At 40.3% G+C, this 18,999-nt stretch overlaps 1 protein-coding gene across 1 annotated transcript; it reads right to left on the bottom strand.

Moving 5' to 3' along the window:
• Nucleotides 1-100: 100 nt before the first annotated feature.
• On the bottom strand, nucleotides 101-18,912 carry LOC149875886 (uncharacterized; the record flags this gene model as incomplete). The annotated part of the gene is made up of 34 exons (XM_090076082.1): nucleotides 18,858-18,912; nucleotides 18,323-18,401; nucleotides 17,382-17,504; nucleotides 16,515-16,814; nucleotides 16,038-16,358; nucleotides 15,435-15,560; nucleotides 14,184-14,486; nucleotides 13,296-13,604; nucleotides 12,783-12,905; nucleotides 12,309-12,605; nucleotides 11,828-12,142; nucleotides 11,538-11,663; nucleotides 11,132-11,434; nucleotides 10,244-10,552; nucleotides 9,731-9,853; nucleotides 9,257-9,553; nucleotides 8,776-9,090; nucleotides 8,486-8,611; nucleotides 8,080-8,382; nucleotides 7,192-7,500; nucleotides 6,679-6,801; nucleotides 6,205-6,501; nucleotides 5,724-6,038; nucleotides 5,434-5,559; nucleotides 5,028-5,330; nucleotides 4,140-4,448; nucleotides 3,627-3,749; nucleotides 3,153-3,449; nucleotides 2,672-2,986; nucleotides 2,382-2,507; nucleotides 1,976-2,278; nucleotides 1,088-1,396; nucleotides 575-697; nucleotides 101-397 (listed from the first exon to the last, which is right to left on the bottom strand). Coding segments are annotated over exons 2-34 (7,855 nt in total), but the record flags the coding sequence as incomplete, so codon positions are not given.
• Nucleotides 18,913-18,999: the final 87 nt, after the last annotated feature.

Below are 18,999 nucleotides of genomic sequence, written 5' to 3'. Positions count from 1 at the left end.
ATAATCAGACACAGAACAATGAGACGACGTGCGTCTAACTGCGCACTTTTAAGCAGCCAAAAACCTATAAAAGCATTAAACAAACAGCATTCAGAAATACCTGCGCTTGTGTTCACTGTCACATTACTCGACCATGGTCCGGCGCCGCTAGGATTTACTGCTCTTACTCTGAACACGTACACGGAATCCGGGCTAAGTCCCCCGAAAATAACACTTTTAGGCCCATTTTGGCCAACGTCTTGATTAACCCTTAGAATAACCTCCGTCCCCACCAGTTGACACTCGTAGCTAGTTAGCCTATCTTGCGGAACGCCATTGATTGCGTCCCATCCCATTGTTATGCTCGTCGCAGTGACATTTGTTACGCGCAGACCTGATGGAGTACTTACAGGAACAGCTAAACAAAACAATCACTACAAACATTCAAAATGTTCAAAGCGGCACCCCTAGTTTGAATTAACCCTCAGAGTCAGCCAATAGATCGGCGAAGATAGATGAAGAAAACGCATCAATTAAACAACGACTCCTTTGATAGAATAAGATCTACATACAAAAAAATGCAAGTCGTTATTACCGCAACCGGCTGCTGCCAGCTCATCTGAGTTATCTGAGCAGTCTCGAGCCAAATCGCAAGTTCTGTTTTTTGAGATGCACTGACCGCTTTCAACACATGTAAAGTCACTATCTTGACAAGTAACTAAAAAGAAAGAAACGTAAAAATAGAAAAAGAGCATTACAAAGGCTACACTGCACAGTTTGCAAATCAATCCAGGCTCAATTGAGCAGTTTCTGTGTGCACTGTCAGCTCGGGGCGACACCAACATTGCAGTAGGGCTTTAGAGGCGCATCTCTGACTGCGAAACCAAAAAGAAAACGGGGACTTTATGAAAACGTGAAAAGCTGCGTCAGAATTCGGTGCCTCTGCAGACTCTTCTGCCGTGTAAAATGAATGGTCTTTACCACTCATTTTACACGGCATGCAAAAGCAGCGCCTGCGCAGGTCGTAGCAACGCTTTAAACCTGCAGCGCTGAAGGTAAAGACTTCTGCTTGCAATGTAACAAAATGCATTGACGCTCTGAAACTCACCCCTATCCGCTGTTCTGAACACGTTTGTGATTAGCTGTCCCAAAGTCATTTGAGAATCATAAACATAGACGGTGTATCGGTAAGAAGTGGCGGCCTTCAAGTTTGTAAGAGTTACAGACAGCTCTGATGACAAAGTAGAATTCACACAACTTGTGAGCCCATCCAGATCGCAATAAGATACAATGTATTGGAAAGTGGATGGCTCCTCGCCATCTGTAGGTGGTGGAGGCGACCAAGATATTCTAACTGAAGTGGTTTCAAAGTACTTTACCGGAACGATTGTCACATTGCGAACAGCGCCGATCGAGCCTAGAAACAAACGTTTTAAAAAGAAATCAAACTCATCGCTCTCTACAAAACGCGCCCTTTGCTTGGCGCTATCCCTGACAAGCGAAAAGAACTTGTCTACGCTCAACCTAGCTTTTTAAAAAAGACCAACTTGCAACGCATGCTTGCGACACGCTGCCAAGTGTTGATTAGCAACGCTTAGTAAAATACAAAGGACGCTTAGTAAAATACAAAGGACGTTGGCAGCCTTATTCATATGTAAACAAGCGTCTGGACAGGTTTTCTGTTACTGACAAAAGAGCAGTTATTAAAACCTTGGGTGGTTCGAGAAGTTCATAGCAGCGCTTTGCTGCAAAACAACGAACCACCTCCGTGCAGGTGAGCTACGTCTCATGCTGCATTACGTTAGCAATGCATCACGAAATGTAGCTCACCTATGCTTAAACGTTAGGAGATGTTAACTCCTCTTCAAGCCACGGCCATTCCAGAACTGCTCGAAGTCGTTATTAATGAAGCATCTAGCAAAAAAAAAACTCATTCAACAATTTGCGGCACTTCACGAAACATCCGCCCCAGAACAAAACAACATAGCATAAACACCTGAAGTCTGCAGCATTACACCGTAAGAACCGCTGTAAGGACCATCTCCTGACGGGTTGACCGCTTTTCCTTTGAAAAAGTAAAAGACACCAGTAGACAAACCCGTAAAGTTAACACTCAGTGTACTGACAGAAGGCTGTAAATTTATGTTGTCCACCCTTTGCTCAACGCTGGTGTTCGTGTTGATAAACGAGTAGTACTGCACTCTCTCCGACGGATCCTTTATCACTGAGAAGAAAATGGCAATGGAGCTGGAGTCTAAAGCTACTATCGAATCAATTAACGGTGCTGACGTGGGCAACGCTAAAGAAAACAAGCAACAGCACATCAGATTATTGCCTGCAAATGCATCACCGCTTAATCAACGAGATCTTGCAGAAACTTAAACACTTAAATTTCAACTTACAGCAAGACGCTGAAAGCGTTTCGTCTGACTTATCCGCACAATCAAATATTCCGTTGCACAACCGTTCGTTCATCACGCAACTCTTGTCTTGAACACAAGTGAACTGTGTAGCCGGATCGCAAGTAGCTAAACAAAGAAAGCATTTTGTCACTTTCTGGAACTGGCGCTCGCCGTTTTGCTAACGCGCACCAGTCAAAAGAGAAAGCTTTCTCCTATGCAGCCGCTAGCTGAAAAAGCCAAACTTAGCGATTACACTGTTTAAACAGAACTTAGGGGAAAAAAAAACAAACCTTGAGAAGCTGTCCTAAACACGCCGTCTTTCAATGTACCCAACTTCGACGTTGACGAGGCAACAGCTCGCAATGAATACTGGTACAAACTGTTTGCCTTCAAGCCTGACAGCCGGACTCGCAGCACGCTGCTGTTCGTTGTTAGATTTAGGCAAGTAGTGAGAACGTTCAATTCGCAATACGTCACAACGTATGCCAAACTGCTTGCATTGTAACCAACAAGTGCACTAGGAGGGCCCCATTGCAGCAACACTGATGTTTGCTCAGAGTAAAGCGTTGGCGTAACTACTACATCGGATACCTCTCCTACGACACCTAAAGAGTCAAGCGAAATACAGCTGAGTACCGCCTTCGACTATGTAATGTCCTCGACTTCAAGAAATAATCAGACACAGAACAATGAGACGACGTGCGTCTAACTGCGCACTTTTAAGCAGCCAAAAACCTATAAAAGCATTAAACAAACAGCATTCAGAAATACCTGCGCTTGTGTTCACTGTCACATTACTCGACCATGGTCCGGCGCCGCTAGGATTTACTGCTCTTACTCTGAACACGTACACGGAATCCGGGCTAAGTCCCCCGAAAATAACACTTTTAGGCCCATTTTGGCCAACGTCTTGATTAACCCTTAGAATAACCTCCGTCCCCACCAGTTGACACTCGTAGCTAGTTAGCCTATCTTGCGGAACGCCATTGATTGCGTCCCATCCCATTGTTATGCTCGTCGCAGTGACATTTGTTACGCGCAGACCTGATGGAGTACTTACAGGAACAGCTAAACAAAACAATCACTACAAACATTCAAAATGTTCAAAGCGGCACCCCTAGTTTGAATTAACCCTCAGAGTCAGCCAATAGATCGGCGAAGATAGATGAAGAAAACGCATCAATTAAACAACGACTCCTTTGATAGAATAAGATCTACATACAAAAAAATGCAAGTCGTTATTACCGCAACCGGCTGCTGCCAGCTCATCTGAGTTATCTGAGCAGTCTCGAGCCAAATCGCAAGTTCTGTTTTTTGAGATGCACTGACCGCTTTCAACACATGTAAAGTCACTATCTTGACAAGTAACTAAAAAGAAAGAAACGTAAAAATAGAAAAAGAGCATTACAAAGGCTACACTGCACAGTTTGCAAATCAATCCAGGCTCAATTGAGCAGTTTCTGTGTGCACTGTCAGCTCGGGGCGACACCAACATTGCAGTAGGGCTTTAGAGGCGCATCTCTGACTGCGAAACCAAAAAGAAAACGGGGACTTTATGAAAACGTGAAAAGCTGCGTCAGAATTCGGTGCCTCTGCAGACTCTTCTGCCGTGTAAAATGAATGGTCTTTACCACTCATTTTACACGGCATGCAAAAGCAGCGCCTGCGCAGGTCGTAGCAACGCTTTAAACCTGCAGCGCTGAAGGTAAAGACTTCTGCTTGCAATGTAACAAAATGCATTGACGCTCTGAAACTCACCCCTATCCGCTGTTCTGAACACGTTTGTGATTAGCTGTCCCAAAGTCATTTGAGAATCATAAACATAGACGGTGTATCGGTAAGAAGTGGCGGCCTTCAAGTTTGTAAGAGTTACAGACAGCTCTGATGACAAAGTAGAATTCACACAACTTGTGAGCCCATCCAGATCGCAATAAGATACAATGTATTGGAAAGTGGATGGCTCCTCGCCATCTGTAGGTGGTGGAGGCGACCAAGATATTCTAACTGAAGTGGTTTCAAAGTACTTTACCGGAACGATTGTCACATTGCGAACAGCGCCGATCGAGCCTAGAAACAAACGTTTTAAAAAGAAATCAAACTCATCGCTCTCTACAAAACGCGCCCTTTGCTTGGCGCTATCCCTGACAAGCGAAAAGAACTTGTCTACGCTCAACCTAGCTTTTTAAAAAAGACCAACTTGCAACGCATGCTTGCGACACGCTGCCAAGTGTTGATTAGCAACGCTTAGTAAAATACAAAGGACGCTTAGTAAAATACAAAGGACGTTGGCAGCCTTATTCATATGTAAACAAGCGTCTGGACAGGTTTTCTGTTACTGACAAAAGAGCAGTTATTAAAACCTTGGGTGGTTCGAGAAGTTCATAGCAGCGCTTTGCTGCAAAACAACGAACCACCTCCGTGCAGGTGAGCTACGTCTCATGCTGCATTACGTTAGCAATGCATCACGAAATGTAGCTCACCTATGCTTAAACGTTAGGAGATGTTAACTCCTCTTCAAGCCACGGCCATTCCAGAACTGCTCGAAGTCGTTATTAATGAAGCATCTAGCAAAAAAAAAACTCATTCAACAATTTGCGGCACTTCACGAAACATCCGCCCCAGAACAAAACAACATAGCATAAACACCTGAAGTCTGCAGCATTACACCGTAAGAACCGCTGTAAGGACCATCTCCTGACGGGTTGACCGCTTTTCCTTTGAAAAAGTAAAAGACACCAGTAGACAAACCCGTAAAGTTAACACTCAGTGTACTGACAGAAGGCTGTAAATTTATGTTGTCCACCCTTTGCTCAACGCTGGTGTTCGTGTTGATAAACGAGTAGTACTGCACTCTCTCCGACGGATCCTTTATCACTGAGAAGAAAATGGCAATGGAGCTGGAGTCTAAAGCTACTATCGAATCAATTAACGGTGCTGACGTGGGCAACGCTAAAGAAAACAAGCAACAGCACATCAGATTATTGCCTGCAAATGCATCACCGCTTAATCAACGAGATCTTGCAGAAACTTAAACACTTAAATTTCAACTTACAGCAAGACGCTGAAAGCGTTTCGTCTGACTTATCCGCACAATCAAATATTCCGTTGCACAACCGTTCGTTCATCACGCAACTCTTGTCTTGAACACAAGTGAACTGTGTAGCCGGATCGCAAGTAGCTAAACAAAGAAAGCATTTTGTCACTTTCTGGAACTGGCGCTCGCCGTTTTGCTAACGCGCACCAGTCAAAAGAGAAAGCTTTCTCCTATGCAGCCGCTAGCTGAAAAAGCCAAACTTAGCGATTACACTGTTTAAACAGAACTTAGGGGAAAAAAAAACAAACCTTGAGAAGCTGTCCTAAACACGCCGTCTTTCAATGTACCCAACTTCGACGTTGACGAGGCAACAGCTCGCAATGAATACTGGTACAAACTGTTTGCCTTCAAGCCTGACAGCCGGACTCGCAGCACGCTGCTGTTCGTTGTTAGATTTAGGCAAGTAGTGAGAACGTTCAATTCGCAATACGTCACAACGTATGCCAAACTGCTTGCATTGTAACCAACAAGTGCACTAGGAGGGCCCCATTGCAGCAACACTGATGTTTGCTCAGAGTAAAGCGTTGGCGTAACTACTACATCGGATACCTCTCCTACGACACCTAAAGAGTCAAGCGAAATACAGCTGAGTACCGCCTTCGACTATGTAATGTCCTCGACTTCAAGAAATAATCAGACACAGAACAATGAGACGACGTGCGTCTAACTGCGCACTTTTAAGCAGCCAAAAACCTATAAAAGCATTAAACAAACAGCATTCAGAAATACCTGCGCTTGTGTTCACTGTCACATTACTCGACCATGGTCCGGCGCCGCTAGGATTTACTGCTCTTACTCTGAACACGTACACGGAATCCGGGCTAAGTCCCCCGAAAATAACACTTTTAGGCCCATTTTGGCCAACGTCTTGATTAACCCTTAGAATAACCTCCGTCCCCACCAGTTGACACTCGTAGCTAGTTAGCCTATCTTGCGGAACGCCATTGATTGCGTCCCATCCCATTGTTATGCTCGTCGCAGTGACATTTGTTACGCGCAGACCTGATGGAGTACTTACAGGAACAGCTAAACAAAACAATCACTACAAACATTCAAAATGTTCAAAGCGGCACCCCTAGTTTGAATTAACCCTCAGAGTCAGCCAATAGATCGGCGAAGATAGATGAAGAAAACGCATCAATTAAACAACGACTCCTTTGATAGAATAAGATCTACATACAAAAAAATGCAAGTCGTTATTACCGCAACCGGCTGCTGCCAGCTCATCTGAGTTATCTGAGCAGTCTCGAGCCAAATCGCAAGTTCTGTTTTTTGAGATGCACTGACCGCTTTCAACACATGTAAAGTCACTATCTTGACAAGTAACTAAAAAGAAAGAAACGTAAAAATAGAAAAAGAGCATTACAAAGGCTACACTGCACAGTTTGCAAATCAATCCAGGCTCAATTGAGCAGTTTCTGTGTGCACTGTCAGCTCGGGGCGACACCAACATTGCAGTAGGGCTTTAGAGGCGCATCTCTGACTGCGAAACCAAAAAGAAAACGGGGACTTTATGAAAACGTGAAAAGCTGCGTCAGAATTCGGTGCCTCTGCAGACTCTTCTGCCGTGTAAAATGAATGGTCTTTACCACTCATTTTACACGGCATGCAAAAGCAGCGCCTGCGCAGGTCGTAGCAACGCTTTAAACCTGCAGCGCTGAAGGTAAAGACTTCTGCTTGCAATGTAACAAAATGCATTGACGCTCTGAAACTCACCCCTATCCGCTGTTCTGAACACGTTTGTGATTAGCTGTCCCAAAGTCATTTGAGAATCATAAACATAGACGGTGTATCGGTAAGAAGTGGCGGCCTTCAAGTTTGTAAGAGTTACAGACAGCTCTGATGACAAAGTAGAATTCACACAACTTGTGAGCCCATCCAGATCGCAATAAGATACAATGTATTGGAAAGTGGATGGCTCCTCGCCATCTGTAGGTGGTGGAGGCGACCAAGATATTCTAACTGAAGTGGTTTCAAAGTACTTTACCGGAACGATTGTCACATTGCGAACAGCGCCGATCGAGCCTAGAAACAAACGTTTTAAAAAGAAATCAAACTCATCGCTCTCTACAAAACGCGCCCTTTGCTTGGCGCTATCCCTGACAAGCGAAAAGAACTTGTCTACGCTCAACCTAGCTTTTTAAAAAAGACCAACTTGCAACGCATGCTTGCGACACGCTGCCAAGTGTTGATTAGCAACGCTTAGTAAAATACAAAGGACGCTTAGTAAAATACAAAGGACGTTGGCAGCCTTATTCATATGTAAACAAGCGTCTGGACAGGTTTTCTGTTACTGACAAAAGAGCAGTTATTAAAACCTTGGGTGGTTCGAGAAGTTCATAGCAGCGCTTTGCTGCAAAACAACGAACCACCTCCGTGCAGGTGAGCTACGTCTCATGCTGCATTACGTTAGCAATGCATCACGAAATGTAGCTCACCTATGCTTAAACGTTAGGAGATGTTAACTCCTCTTCAAGCCACGGCCATTCCAGAACTGCTCGAAGTCGTTATTAATGAAGCATCTAGCAAAAAAAAAACTCATTCAACAATTTGCGGCACTTCACGAAACATCCGCCCCAGAACAAAACAACATAGCATAAACACCTGAAGTCTGCAGCATTACACCGTAAGAACCGCTGTAAGGACCATCTCCTGACGGGTTGACCGCTTTTCCTTTGAAAAAGTAAAAGACACCAGTAGACAAACCCGTAAAGTTAACACTCAGTGTACTGACAGAAGGCTGTAAATTTATGTTGTCCACCCTTTGCTCAACGCTGGTGTTCGTGTTGATAAACGAGTAGTACTGCACTCTCTCCGACGGATCCTTTATCACTGAGAAGAAAATGGCAATGGAGCTGGAGTCTAAAGCTACTATCGAATCAATTAACGGTGCTGACGTGGGCAACGCTAAAGAAAACAAGCAACAGCACATCAGATTATTGCCTGCAAATGCATCACCGCTTAATCAACGAGATCTTGCAGAAACTTAAACACTTAAATTTCAACTTACAGCAAGACGCTGAAAGCGTTTCGTCTGACTTATCCGCACAATCAAATATTCCGTTGCACAACCGTTCGTTCATCACGCAACTCTTGTCTTGAACACAAGTGAACTGTGTAGCCGGATCGCAAGTAGCTAAACAAAGAAAGCATTTTGTCACTTTCTGGAACTGGCGCTCGCCGTTTTGCTAACGCGCACCAGTCAAAAGAGAAAGCTTTCTCCTATGCAGCCGCTAGCTGAAAAAGCCAAACTTAGCGATTACACTGTTTAAACAGAACTTAGGGGAAAAAAAAACAAACCTTGAGAAGCTGTCCTAAACACGCCGTCTTTCAATGTACCCAACTTCGACGTTGACGAGGCAACAGCTCGCAATGAATACTGGTACAAACTGTTTGCCTTCAAGCCTGACAGCCGGACTCGCAGCACGCTGCTGTTCGTTGTTAGATTTAGGCAAGTAGTGAGAACGTTCAATTCGCAATACGTCACAACGTATGCCAAACTGCTTGCATTGTAACCAACAAGTGCACTAGGAGGGCCCCATTGCAGCAACACTGATGTTTGCTCAGAGTAAAGCGTTGGCGTAACTACTACATCGGATACCTCTCCTACGACACCTAAAGAGTCAAGCGAAATACAGCTGAGTACCGCCTTCGACTATGTAATGTCCTCGACTTCAAGAAATAATCAGACACAGAACAATGAGACGACGTGCGTCTAACTGCGCACTTTTAAGCAGCCAAAAACCTATAAAAGCATTAAACAAACAGCATTCAGAAATACCTGCGCTTGTGTTCACTGTCACATTACTCGACCATGGTCCGGCGCCGCTAGGATTTACTGCTCTTACTCTGAACACGTACACGGAATCCGGGCTAAGTCCCCCGAAAATAACACTTTTAGGCCCATTTTGGCCAACGTCTTGATTAACCCTTAGAATAACCTCCGTCCCCACCAGTTGACACTCGTAGCTAGTTAGCCTATCTTGCGGAACGCCATTGATTGCGTCCCATCCCATTGTTATGCTCGTCGCAGTGACATTTGTTACGCGCAGACCTGATGGAGTACTTACAGGAACAGCTAAACAAAACAATCACTACAAACATTCAAAATGTTCAAAGCGGCACCCCTAGTTTGAATTAACCCTCAGAGTCAGCCAATAGATCGGCGAAGATAGATGAAGAAAACGCATCAATTAAACAACGACTCCTTTGATAGAATAAGATCTACATACAAAAAAATGCAAGTCGTTATTACCGCAACCGGCTGCTGCCAGCTCATCTGAGTTATCTGAGCAGTCTCGAGCCAAATCGCAAGTTCTGTTTTTTGAGATGCACTGACCGCTTTCAACACATGTAAAGTCACTATCTTGACAAGTAACTAAAAAGAAAGAAACGTAAAAATAGAAAAAGAGCATTACAAAGGCTACACTGCACAGTTTGCAAATCAATCCAGGCTCAATTGAGCAGTTTCTGTGTGCACTGTCAGCTCGGGGCGACACCAACATTGCAGTAGGGCTTTAGAGGCGCATCTCTGACTGCGAAACCAAAAAGAAAACGGGGACTTTATGAAAACGTGAAAAGCTGCGTCAGAATTCGGTGCCTCTGCAGACTCTTCTGCCGTGTAAAATGAATGGTCTTTACCACTCATTTTACACGGCATGCAAAAGCAGCGCCTGCGCAGGTCGTAGCAACGCTTTAAACCTGCAGCGCTGAAGGTAAAGACTTCTGCTTGCAATGTAACAAAATGCATTGACGCTCTGAAACTCACCCCTATCCGCTGTTCTGAACACGTTTGTGATTAGCTGTCCCAAAGTCATTTGAGAATCATAAACATAGACGGTGTATCGGTAAGAAGTGGCGGCCTTCAAGTTTGTAAGAGTTACAGACAGCTCTGATGACAAAGTAGAATTCACACAACTTGTGAGCCCATCCAGATCGCAATAAGATACAATGTATTGGAAAGTGGATGGCTCCTCGCCATCTGTAGGTGGTGGAGGCGACCAAGATATTCTAACTGAAGTGGTTTCAAAGTACTTTACCGGAACGATTGTCACATTGCGAACAGCGCCGATCGAGCCTAGAAACAAACGTTTTAAAAAGAAATCAAACTCATCGCTCTCTACAAAACGCGCCCTTTGCTTGGCGCTATCCCTGACAAGCGAAAAGAACTTGTCTACGCTCAACCTAGCTTTTTAAAAAAGACCAACTTGCAACGCATGCTTGCGACACGCTGCCAAGTGTTGATTAGCAACGCTTAGTAAAATACAAAGGACGCTTAGTAAAATACAAAGGACGTTGGCAGCCTTATTCATATGTAAACAAGCGTCTGGACAGGTTTTCTGTTACTGACAAAAGAGCAGTTATTAAAACCTTGGGTGGTTCGAGAAGTTCATAGCAGCGCTTTGCTGCAAAACAACGAACCACCTCCGTGCAGGTGAGCTACGTCTCATGCTGCATTACGTTAGCAATGCATCACGAAATGTAGCTCACCTATGCTTAAACGTTAGGAGATGTTAACTCCTCTTCAAGCCACGGCCATTCCAGAACTGCTCGAAGTCGTTATTAATGAAGCATCTAGCAAAAAAAAAACTCATTCAACAATTTGCGGCACTTCACGAAACATCCGCCCCAGAACAAAACAACATAGCATAAACACCTGAAGTCTGCAGCATTACACCGTAAGAACCGCTGTAAGGACCATCTCCTGACGGGTTGACCGCTTTTCCTTTGAAAAAGTAAAAGACACCAGTAGACAAACCCGTAAAGTTAACACTCAGTGTACTGACAGAAGGCTGTAAATTTATGTTGTCCACCCTTTGCTCAACGCTGGTGTTCGTGTTGATAAACGAGTAGTACTGCACTCTCTCCGACGGATCCTTTATCACTGAGAAGAAAATGGCAATGGAGCTGGAGTCTAAAGCTACTATCGAATCAATTAACGGTGCTGACGTGGGCAACGCTAAAGAAAACAAGCAACAGCACATCAGATTATTGCCTGCAAATGCATCACCGCTTAATCAACGAGATCTTGCAGAAACTTAAACACTTAAATTTCAACTTACAGCAAGACGCTGAAAGCGTTTCGTCTGACTTATCCGCACAATCAAATATTCCGTTGCACAACCGTTCGTTCATCACGCAACTCTTGTCTTGAACACAAGTGAACTGTGTAGCCGGATCGCAAGTAGCTAAACAAAGAAAGCATTTTGTCACTTTCTGGAACTGGCGCTCGCCGTTTTGCTAACGCGCACCAGTCAAAAGAGAAAGCTTTCTCCTATGCAGCCGCTAGCTGAAAAAGCCAAACTTAGCGATTACACTGTTTAAACAGAACTTAGGGGAAAAAAAAACAAACCTTGAGAAGCTGTCCTAAACACGCCGTCTTTCAATGTACCCAACTTCGACGTTGACGAGGCAACAGCTCGCAATGAATACTGGTACAAACTGTTTGCCTTCAAGCCTGACAGCCGGACTCGCAGCACGCTGCTGTTCGTTGTTAGATTTAGGCAAGTAGTGAGAACGTTCAATTCGCAATACGTCACAACGTATGCCAAACTGCTTGCATTGTAACCAACAAGTGCACTAGGAGGGCCCCATTGCAGCAACACTGATGTTTGCTCAGAGTAAAGCGTTGGCGTAACTACTACATCGGATACCTCTCCTACGACACCTAAAGAGTCAAGCGAAATACAGCTGAGTACCGCCTTCGACTATGTAATGTCCTCGACTTCAAGAAATAATCAGACACAGAACAATGAGACGACGTGCGTCTAACTGCGCACTTTTAAGCAGCCAAAAACCTATAAAAGCATTAAACAAACAGCATTCAGAAATACCTGCGCTTGTGTTCACTGTCACATTACTCGACCATGGTCCGGCGCCGCTAGGATTTACTGCTCTTACTCTGAACACGTACACGGAATCCGGGCTAAGTCCCCCGAAAATAACACTTTTAGGCCCATTTTGGCCAACGTCTTGATTAACCCTTAGAATAACCTCCGTCCCCACCAGTTGACACTCGTAGCTAGTTAGCCTATCTTGCGGAACGCCATTGATTGCGTCCCATCCCATTGTTATGCTCGTCGCAGTGACATTTGTTACGCGCAGACCTGATGGAGTACTTACAGGAACAGCTAAACAAAACAATCACTACAAACATTCAAAATGTTCAAAGCGGCACCCCTAGTTTGAATTAACCCTCAGAGTCAGCCAATAGATCGGCGAAGATAGATGAAGAAAACGCATCAATTAAACAACGACTCCTTTGATAGAATAAGATCTACATACAAAAAAATGCAAGTCGTTATTACCGCAACCGGCTGCTGCCAGCTCATCTGAGTTATCTGAGCAGTCTCGAGCCAAATCGCAAGTTCTGTTTTTTGAGATGCACTGACCGCTTTCAACACATGTAAAGTCACTATCTTGACAAGTAACTAAAAAGAAAGAAACGTAAAAATAGAAAAAGAGCATTACAAAGGCTACACTGCACAGTTTGCAAATCAATCCAGGCTCAATTGAGCAGTTTCTGTGTGCACTGTCAGCTCGGGGCGACACCAACATTGCAGTAGGGCTTTAGAGGCGCATCTCTGACTGCGAAACCAAAAAGAAAACGGGGACTTTATGAAAACGTGAAAAGCTGCGTCAGAATTCGGTGCCTCTGCAGACTCTTCTGCCGTGTAAAATGAATGGTCTTTACCACTCATTTTACACGGCATGCAAAAGCAGCGCCTGCGCAGGTCGTAGCAACGCTTTAAACCTGCAGCGCTGAAGGTAAAGACTTCTGCTTGCAATGTAACAAAATGCATTGACGCTCTGAAACTCACCCCTATCCGCTGTTCTGAACACGTTTGTGATTAGCTGTCCCAAAGTCATTTGAGAATCATAAACATAGACGGTGTATCGGTAAGAAGTGGCGGCCTTCAAGTTTGTAAGAGTTACAGACAGCTCTGATGACAAAGTAGAATTCACACAACTTGTGAGCCCATCCAGATCGCAATAAGATACAATGTATTGGAAAGTGGATGGCTCCTCGCCATCTGTAGGTGGTGGAGGCGACCAAGATATTCTAACTGAAGTGGTTTCAAAGTACTTTACCGGAACGATTGTCACATTGCGAACAGCGCCGATCGAGCCTAGAAACAAACGTTTTAAAAAGAAATCAAACTCATCGCTCTCTACAAAACGCGCCCTTTGCTTGGCGCTATCCCTGACAAGCGAAAAGAACTTGTCTACGCTCAACCTAGCTTTTTAAAAAAGACCAACTTGCAACGCATGCTTGCGACACGCTGCCAAGTGTTGATTAGCAACGCTTAGTAAAATACAAAGGACGCTTAGTAAAATACAAAGGACGTTGGCAGCCTTATTCATATGTAAACAAGCGTCTGGACAGGTTTTCTGTTACTGACAAAAGAGCAGTTATTAAAACCTTGGGTGGTTCGAGAAGTTCATAGCAGCGCTTTGCTGCAAAACAACGAACCACCTCCGTGCAGGTGAGCTACGTCTCATGCTGCATTACGTTAGCAATGCATCACGAAATGTAGCTCACCTATGCTTAAACGTTAGGAGATGTTAACTCCTCTTCAAGCCACGGCCATTCCAGAACTGCTCGAAGTCGTTATTAATGAAGCATCTAGCAAAAAAAAAACTCATTCAACAATTTGCGGCACTTCACGAAACATCCGCCCCAGAACAAAACAACATAGCATAAACACCTGAAGTCTGCAGCATTACACCGTAAGAACCGCTGTAAGGACCATCTCCTGACGGGTTGACCGCTTTTCCTTTGAAAAAGTAAAAGACACCAGTAGACAAACCCGTAAAGTTAACACTCAGTGTACTGACAGAAGGCTGTAAATTTATGTTGTCCACCCTTTGCTCAACGCTGGTGTTCGTGTTGATAAACGAGTAGTACTGCACTCTCTCCGACGGATCCTTTATCACTGAGAAGAAAATGGCAATGGAGCTGGAGTCTAAAGCTACTATCGAATCAATTAACGGTGCTGACGTGGGCAACGCTAAAGAAAACAAGCAACAGCACATCAGATTATTGGCTGTTTTATATATACAATATTAGGAAGTAGTTTTAGCAACATATATACAAATTGATGTTATTATGTATTCTTTTTATTCGTTAATTATTCAACGGTATTGATTGTTTTATTTTTGTTATGTTATGTTCATCTTAAGATTCTTTTCCGTATTTGAATTCCTTGTGATAATATTTTTCCAGCTAACTTATTTTTCGCTGAAATTTATTTTTTTGTTAGTCAATTTGAAAAAGGTAATCTGCTATTGATAATTCTTTTGAAGATTATTTACGAGAGAGAACTTTTTATATAGATTGCGAAATTTTATTTTTTTATTTGAAACTAAGACAATAATGTTTTGATAACGTTTTTAGTTTCTAAAGCCGTCGACGGACTGGTGCTTCTATAGCCGTCAAAGCGTACTTCACTTATTAGAATTACAGCAATAGCCACAACCTATTTAAAAGTGCTGAATCAATCAAAGTTAAGTTTATTTAAGCAGAAAAAGTAAAACTATACTTCTTATATTCTAGAAATTACAAAAACATATGATGTAAGTTTTCAAACTTCGCTTGTTCCTACTGTCCGTCAATGTACTATTATTCTAAAAATTACAAAAGCATATGGTGTTAATTTTCGAACTTTACTTGTTCCTGTCCGTCAATTTTTTTAAAAGTAATCAGTTTGTCGTGAAATTTTGTCTTCATTTATTTGGAATGTAATTTTTTACTATAATTGAAAACTTTGAGATATTACGACACTAAAAAAATCAAATCTCTTCGTTTGAAACGAAATTAAAATCTTTTTGAAGTTTTTATTGGAATGTAATTTTTTACTATAATTGAAAACTTTGAGATATTACGACACTAAAAAAATCAAATCTCTTCGTTTGAAACGAAATTAAAATCTTTTGGAAGTTTTTTCTAATAATCTTACAACATGATGCAGCAGCAGTTTCATCTGATTTATCAGCACAATCAAACACACCATTGCATATACTTGATTTTAACACACATGATTGGTCTTGAACACATGTGTAATAAGTATCAGGATTGCATGAAGCTATATTTATAGAAAGTAAGAATTATTACAAATATAAAAGTTTTATAAGCAAAATAAGCTCAAATTATTTGATGATTTTTTTCATATGGGAAAATAAAGTAATCAGAATATAATTGATGGGTATTTTCTTAATTTTATATTTGAAAAATCTTAAATCTAAAAGAATGCTTTTCAAAAAATACTCACATCTTTTGCTTGCACTTTATACATCAGAGTAAAATTAATTCATATAACTAGGTATAACTTTATATTTTGAATCAAAGATGGATTTTTTTTTCTTTTAAGCAGAAAAAAGTAGGTAAAAAATTACATTCGAAGCTTTTATAACACTTTTTTACGTATAAATTGTGTTAATACATTTCATATTTTTAAAAATAAATTTATAAACTTTTATCAAAATTAACAGCAATAAAAATTAATTTTTTTAGTTTGTATAACCAATACTTTTTATTAAAAAACAAAATGAAATTAAAATACCTCTCAAAGCAGTTTGAAAAATATTTCCTGTGGGTACTCCAACTTTTACCCCGACTACATTTTTTGCAATAGGAGTTATAGTGAAGTTATAAATATAATTTGATTTCAGATTTGATAACTCAATTCTTAATGTACTGCTATTCATGGATAAGTTTGTACATGCTGTTAATGCATTTAGTTCGCAATATGTCAAAAAGTATGTTAAACTATTTATTGTATACCCAACAATATCAATAGGAGGACTCCATTCTAGCAGAACAGATGAGTTTTCAAAGAAAGGTTTCGGTGAAGCTTTTATACTTGTAACTTTACCAAGAACTCCTATGTATAAAAATAAAAGAAATATTATAAGCACAAATTTTATTTAAATCACATAATACAAAAATAAAAGTAAACATCAATAACATAGATAATCAAAGCCATTATAAGTAAAATTCATAATGGCTTTAATTATTTTTATTTGAAAACAACATTTACCTGAACTGGTAAAGGCAGTTACAAAACTTGAATATTGTCCAGGACCACTGAGGTTAATTGCTCGCACTCGAAATTTATATAAAGATTCAGGGAAAAGGCCAGTAAATGTGACGCTTACAAGACCATCACTCTGACCAATAGTTATTATGTACCCATACCCACCAACTGCTGCTAATAACTGACATTGGTAACCTGTTATACGATCTTCTGGTTTATCATTAATAGCATCCCATTCTATAGTAACATTTGATGATGTTATACTCTTTACATGCAAGTTGGAAGGAATACTTGTAGGAGACTCTACGTGTTGAAACAATAAAAAAGATTTTGTTACATTTACTATAACTCAAATATAAAATATCATTTGTATATGAAAAGAGCTGCAATAAATTAATTTTTAAAAAAATGCAACAAAATATTATCAAAATAAAACTTTATTCAACCTAAAATAAGGAAAAAAATCAAATGAAATTGTAACAGAAATCTGGTTTTTAACATTGCTAAATCATATAATATTAAATTTAAACAAAAAAGGAAACAAAAACAAAAAAACAAAAAAATATTAAAATATTATAAATTTACAAATATAAATTGGAAATCTTGTTATAGCTAAATAAAAACAATTTTACTAACTTTATTTTCAATTACTTTACTTTTTATTATTTTGAAAAAACACTTTTTATAAAAGAAGTGATTTTTCTGCAACTTTTACAACTTTATAACTAATTTATGAAAAAGTTATTTTATTAAAAGGACTATAATGCTATCTCAGAAAAAGGTAAAAGAATGCATATTAATTGCTAATAGCCTACAAAGAATGACATATAACTACATAAATTGATTTAATAAATGTTGCATTTATCCTACCACATCCTGCGTTCAAACTTTCATCAGAGCCATCAGAACAATCTTGAAAAAAATCGCAAGTTTTACTTCTACTGATGCAAACTTGACTCTGTATACATTGATAGTCTGTATCAGGACATATTGCTGTAAGATATATTTATGTATGTATGTATGTGTGTGTATATATATATATATATATATATATATATATATATATATATATATATATATATATATATATATATATATATATATATATATATATATATATATATATGTATATATATATATATATATGTATATATATACACACACACACACACACACACACACACACACACACACACACACACACACACACATACATACTTATATGTAGTAATTATATTACATTCACAACGTTGTACCTTTAGACTAGTTACAGACTGCTTCGCGTATGTTAAAGAGAAGTAGAATGGAGCAAATGAAACGGGTTAAAAGGAAAGGTGGGAGGAGGGGGAGAGGGGAGGAGGGGGAGGAAGGGGAGGAGGGAAGGAGGGGGAGAATGGGGAGGGGGAAGAGGGTGTTTAGTGAAAGCTTCTTTATTCACCCCACCCCTTCTCTCTTTACATAAAAGATTAGAACTTTGATTATCAACTTTGGTAAAAAGTGAAAATAAGATACATATGAACACAAATTCTTTGTGGTAATCTCTGCGAATTTACTATATTGAACACAAAACTTAAAATACTCTTTTTTTTAACCGTTATGGGCTAACATCAATCTTTCACTTAGATGTTATCAATTGTTTAAATTTAAAATAAGACTAGTTACCAAGGATTAGCCACACTGTTAGCGTCATTATTGTCTGTTTTCGTAAATAATGAAAGTTGCATTACTGGAAGTCAATCTTATCAGTTTGTTCGATAGGGAAGTTTCTAATTTTTACAGAAAAAAAGGTTAAAAGAAACTTCGAAACTCACCCTGTGTAGTATATACCACATACCAAACAATGGCAACTGACAAAAAAATTTTCTCTTTCATGCCACTTTATACTTAAAACTAAAAGAAAGACGGTTTTTTATATTAAAATTAGATTGATGAATTTTCACGAACTGATTATACTGCGCTTTCTTCTATTGAAAGCTACTATCAACATCTCGGCTATTTTTAATGCTAAACCAAAAAGCTGGACACTTTCTAAACCAAATTTTGTTCGTTCTTTGAGTGGTTTTTAAGATAGAGAACACATACTAAAAAGTTTACGTTATAAAACAAGTTTATGGACTATCACAACATTTACACGCTTTAAAAATATCTGTATTGGAGATGTTAGCTACTATTGAAAAGTAATGATTGGTTTAGAAATTTTCTGATCTTCACTACTGCTTGTCATCAAATTAAAAAATAACAAAAAAAAGTTCTTATTTTCTCCCATTTTATTATCAAATATTCTCCTTCAAATTATATTTGAATTTCAATTATATCAGTTCAACCTGATCAAAAACAAACTATTACCTTCTATTTCCAAATATACGACAATGTGATCGTTTTGGTTGAATCACAAAACGAATTGTTTGATCGGGTTATGCAACGCTTCTTACGTATTCATCACGATTAGTGATTCTAAATCAATCTCATTATGTAAGTCTAATTAGTA

This window comes from Hydra viridissima, unplaced genomic scaffold (assembly GCF_058129835.1).
Source record: "Hydra viridissima isolate aposymbiotic clone 2 unplaced genomic scaffold, HvirCarnegie_v1 scaffold_119, whole genome shotgun sequence".
In the NCBI taxonomy this organism is placed as follows: domain Eukaryota; kingdom Metazoa; phylum Cnidaria; class Hydrozoa; order Anthoathecata; family Hydridae; genus Hydra; species Hydra viridissima.
Note: the sequence above shows the minus strand (reverse complement) of the source record. Positions and strands in the feature narration are given on the sequence as shown.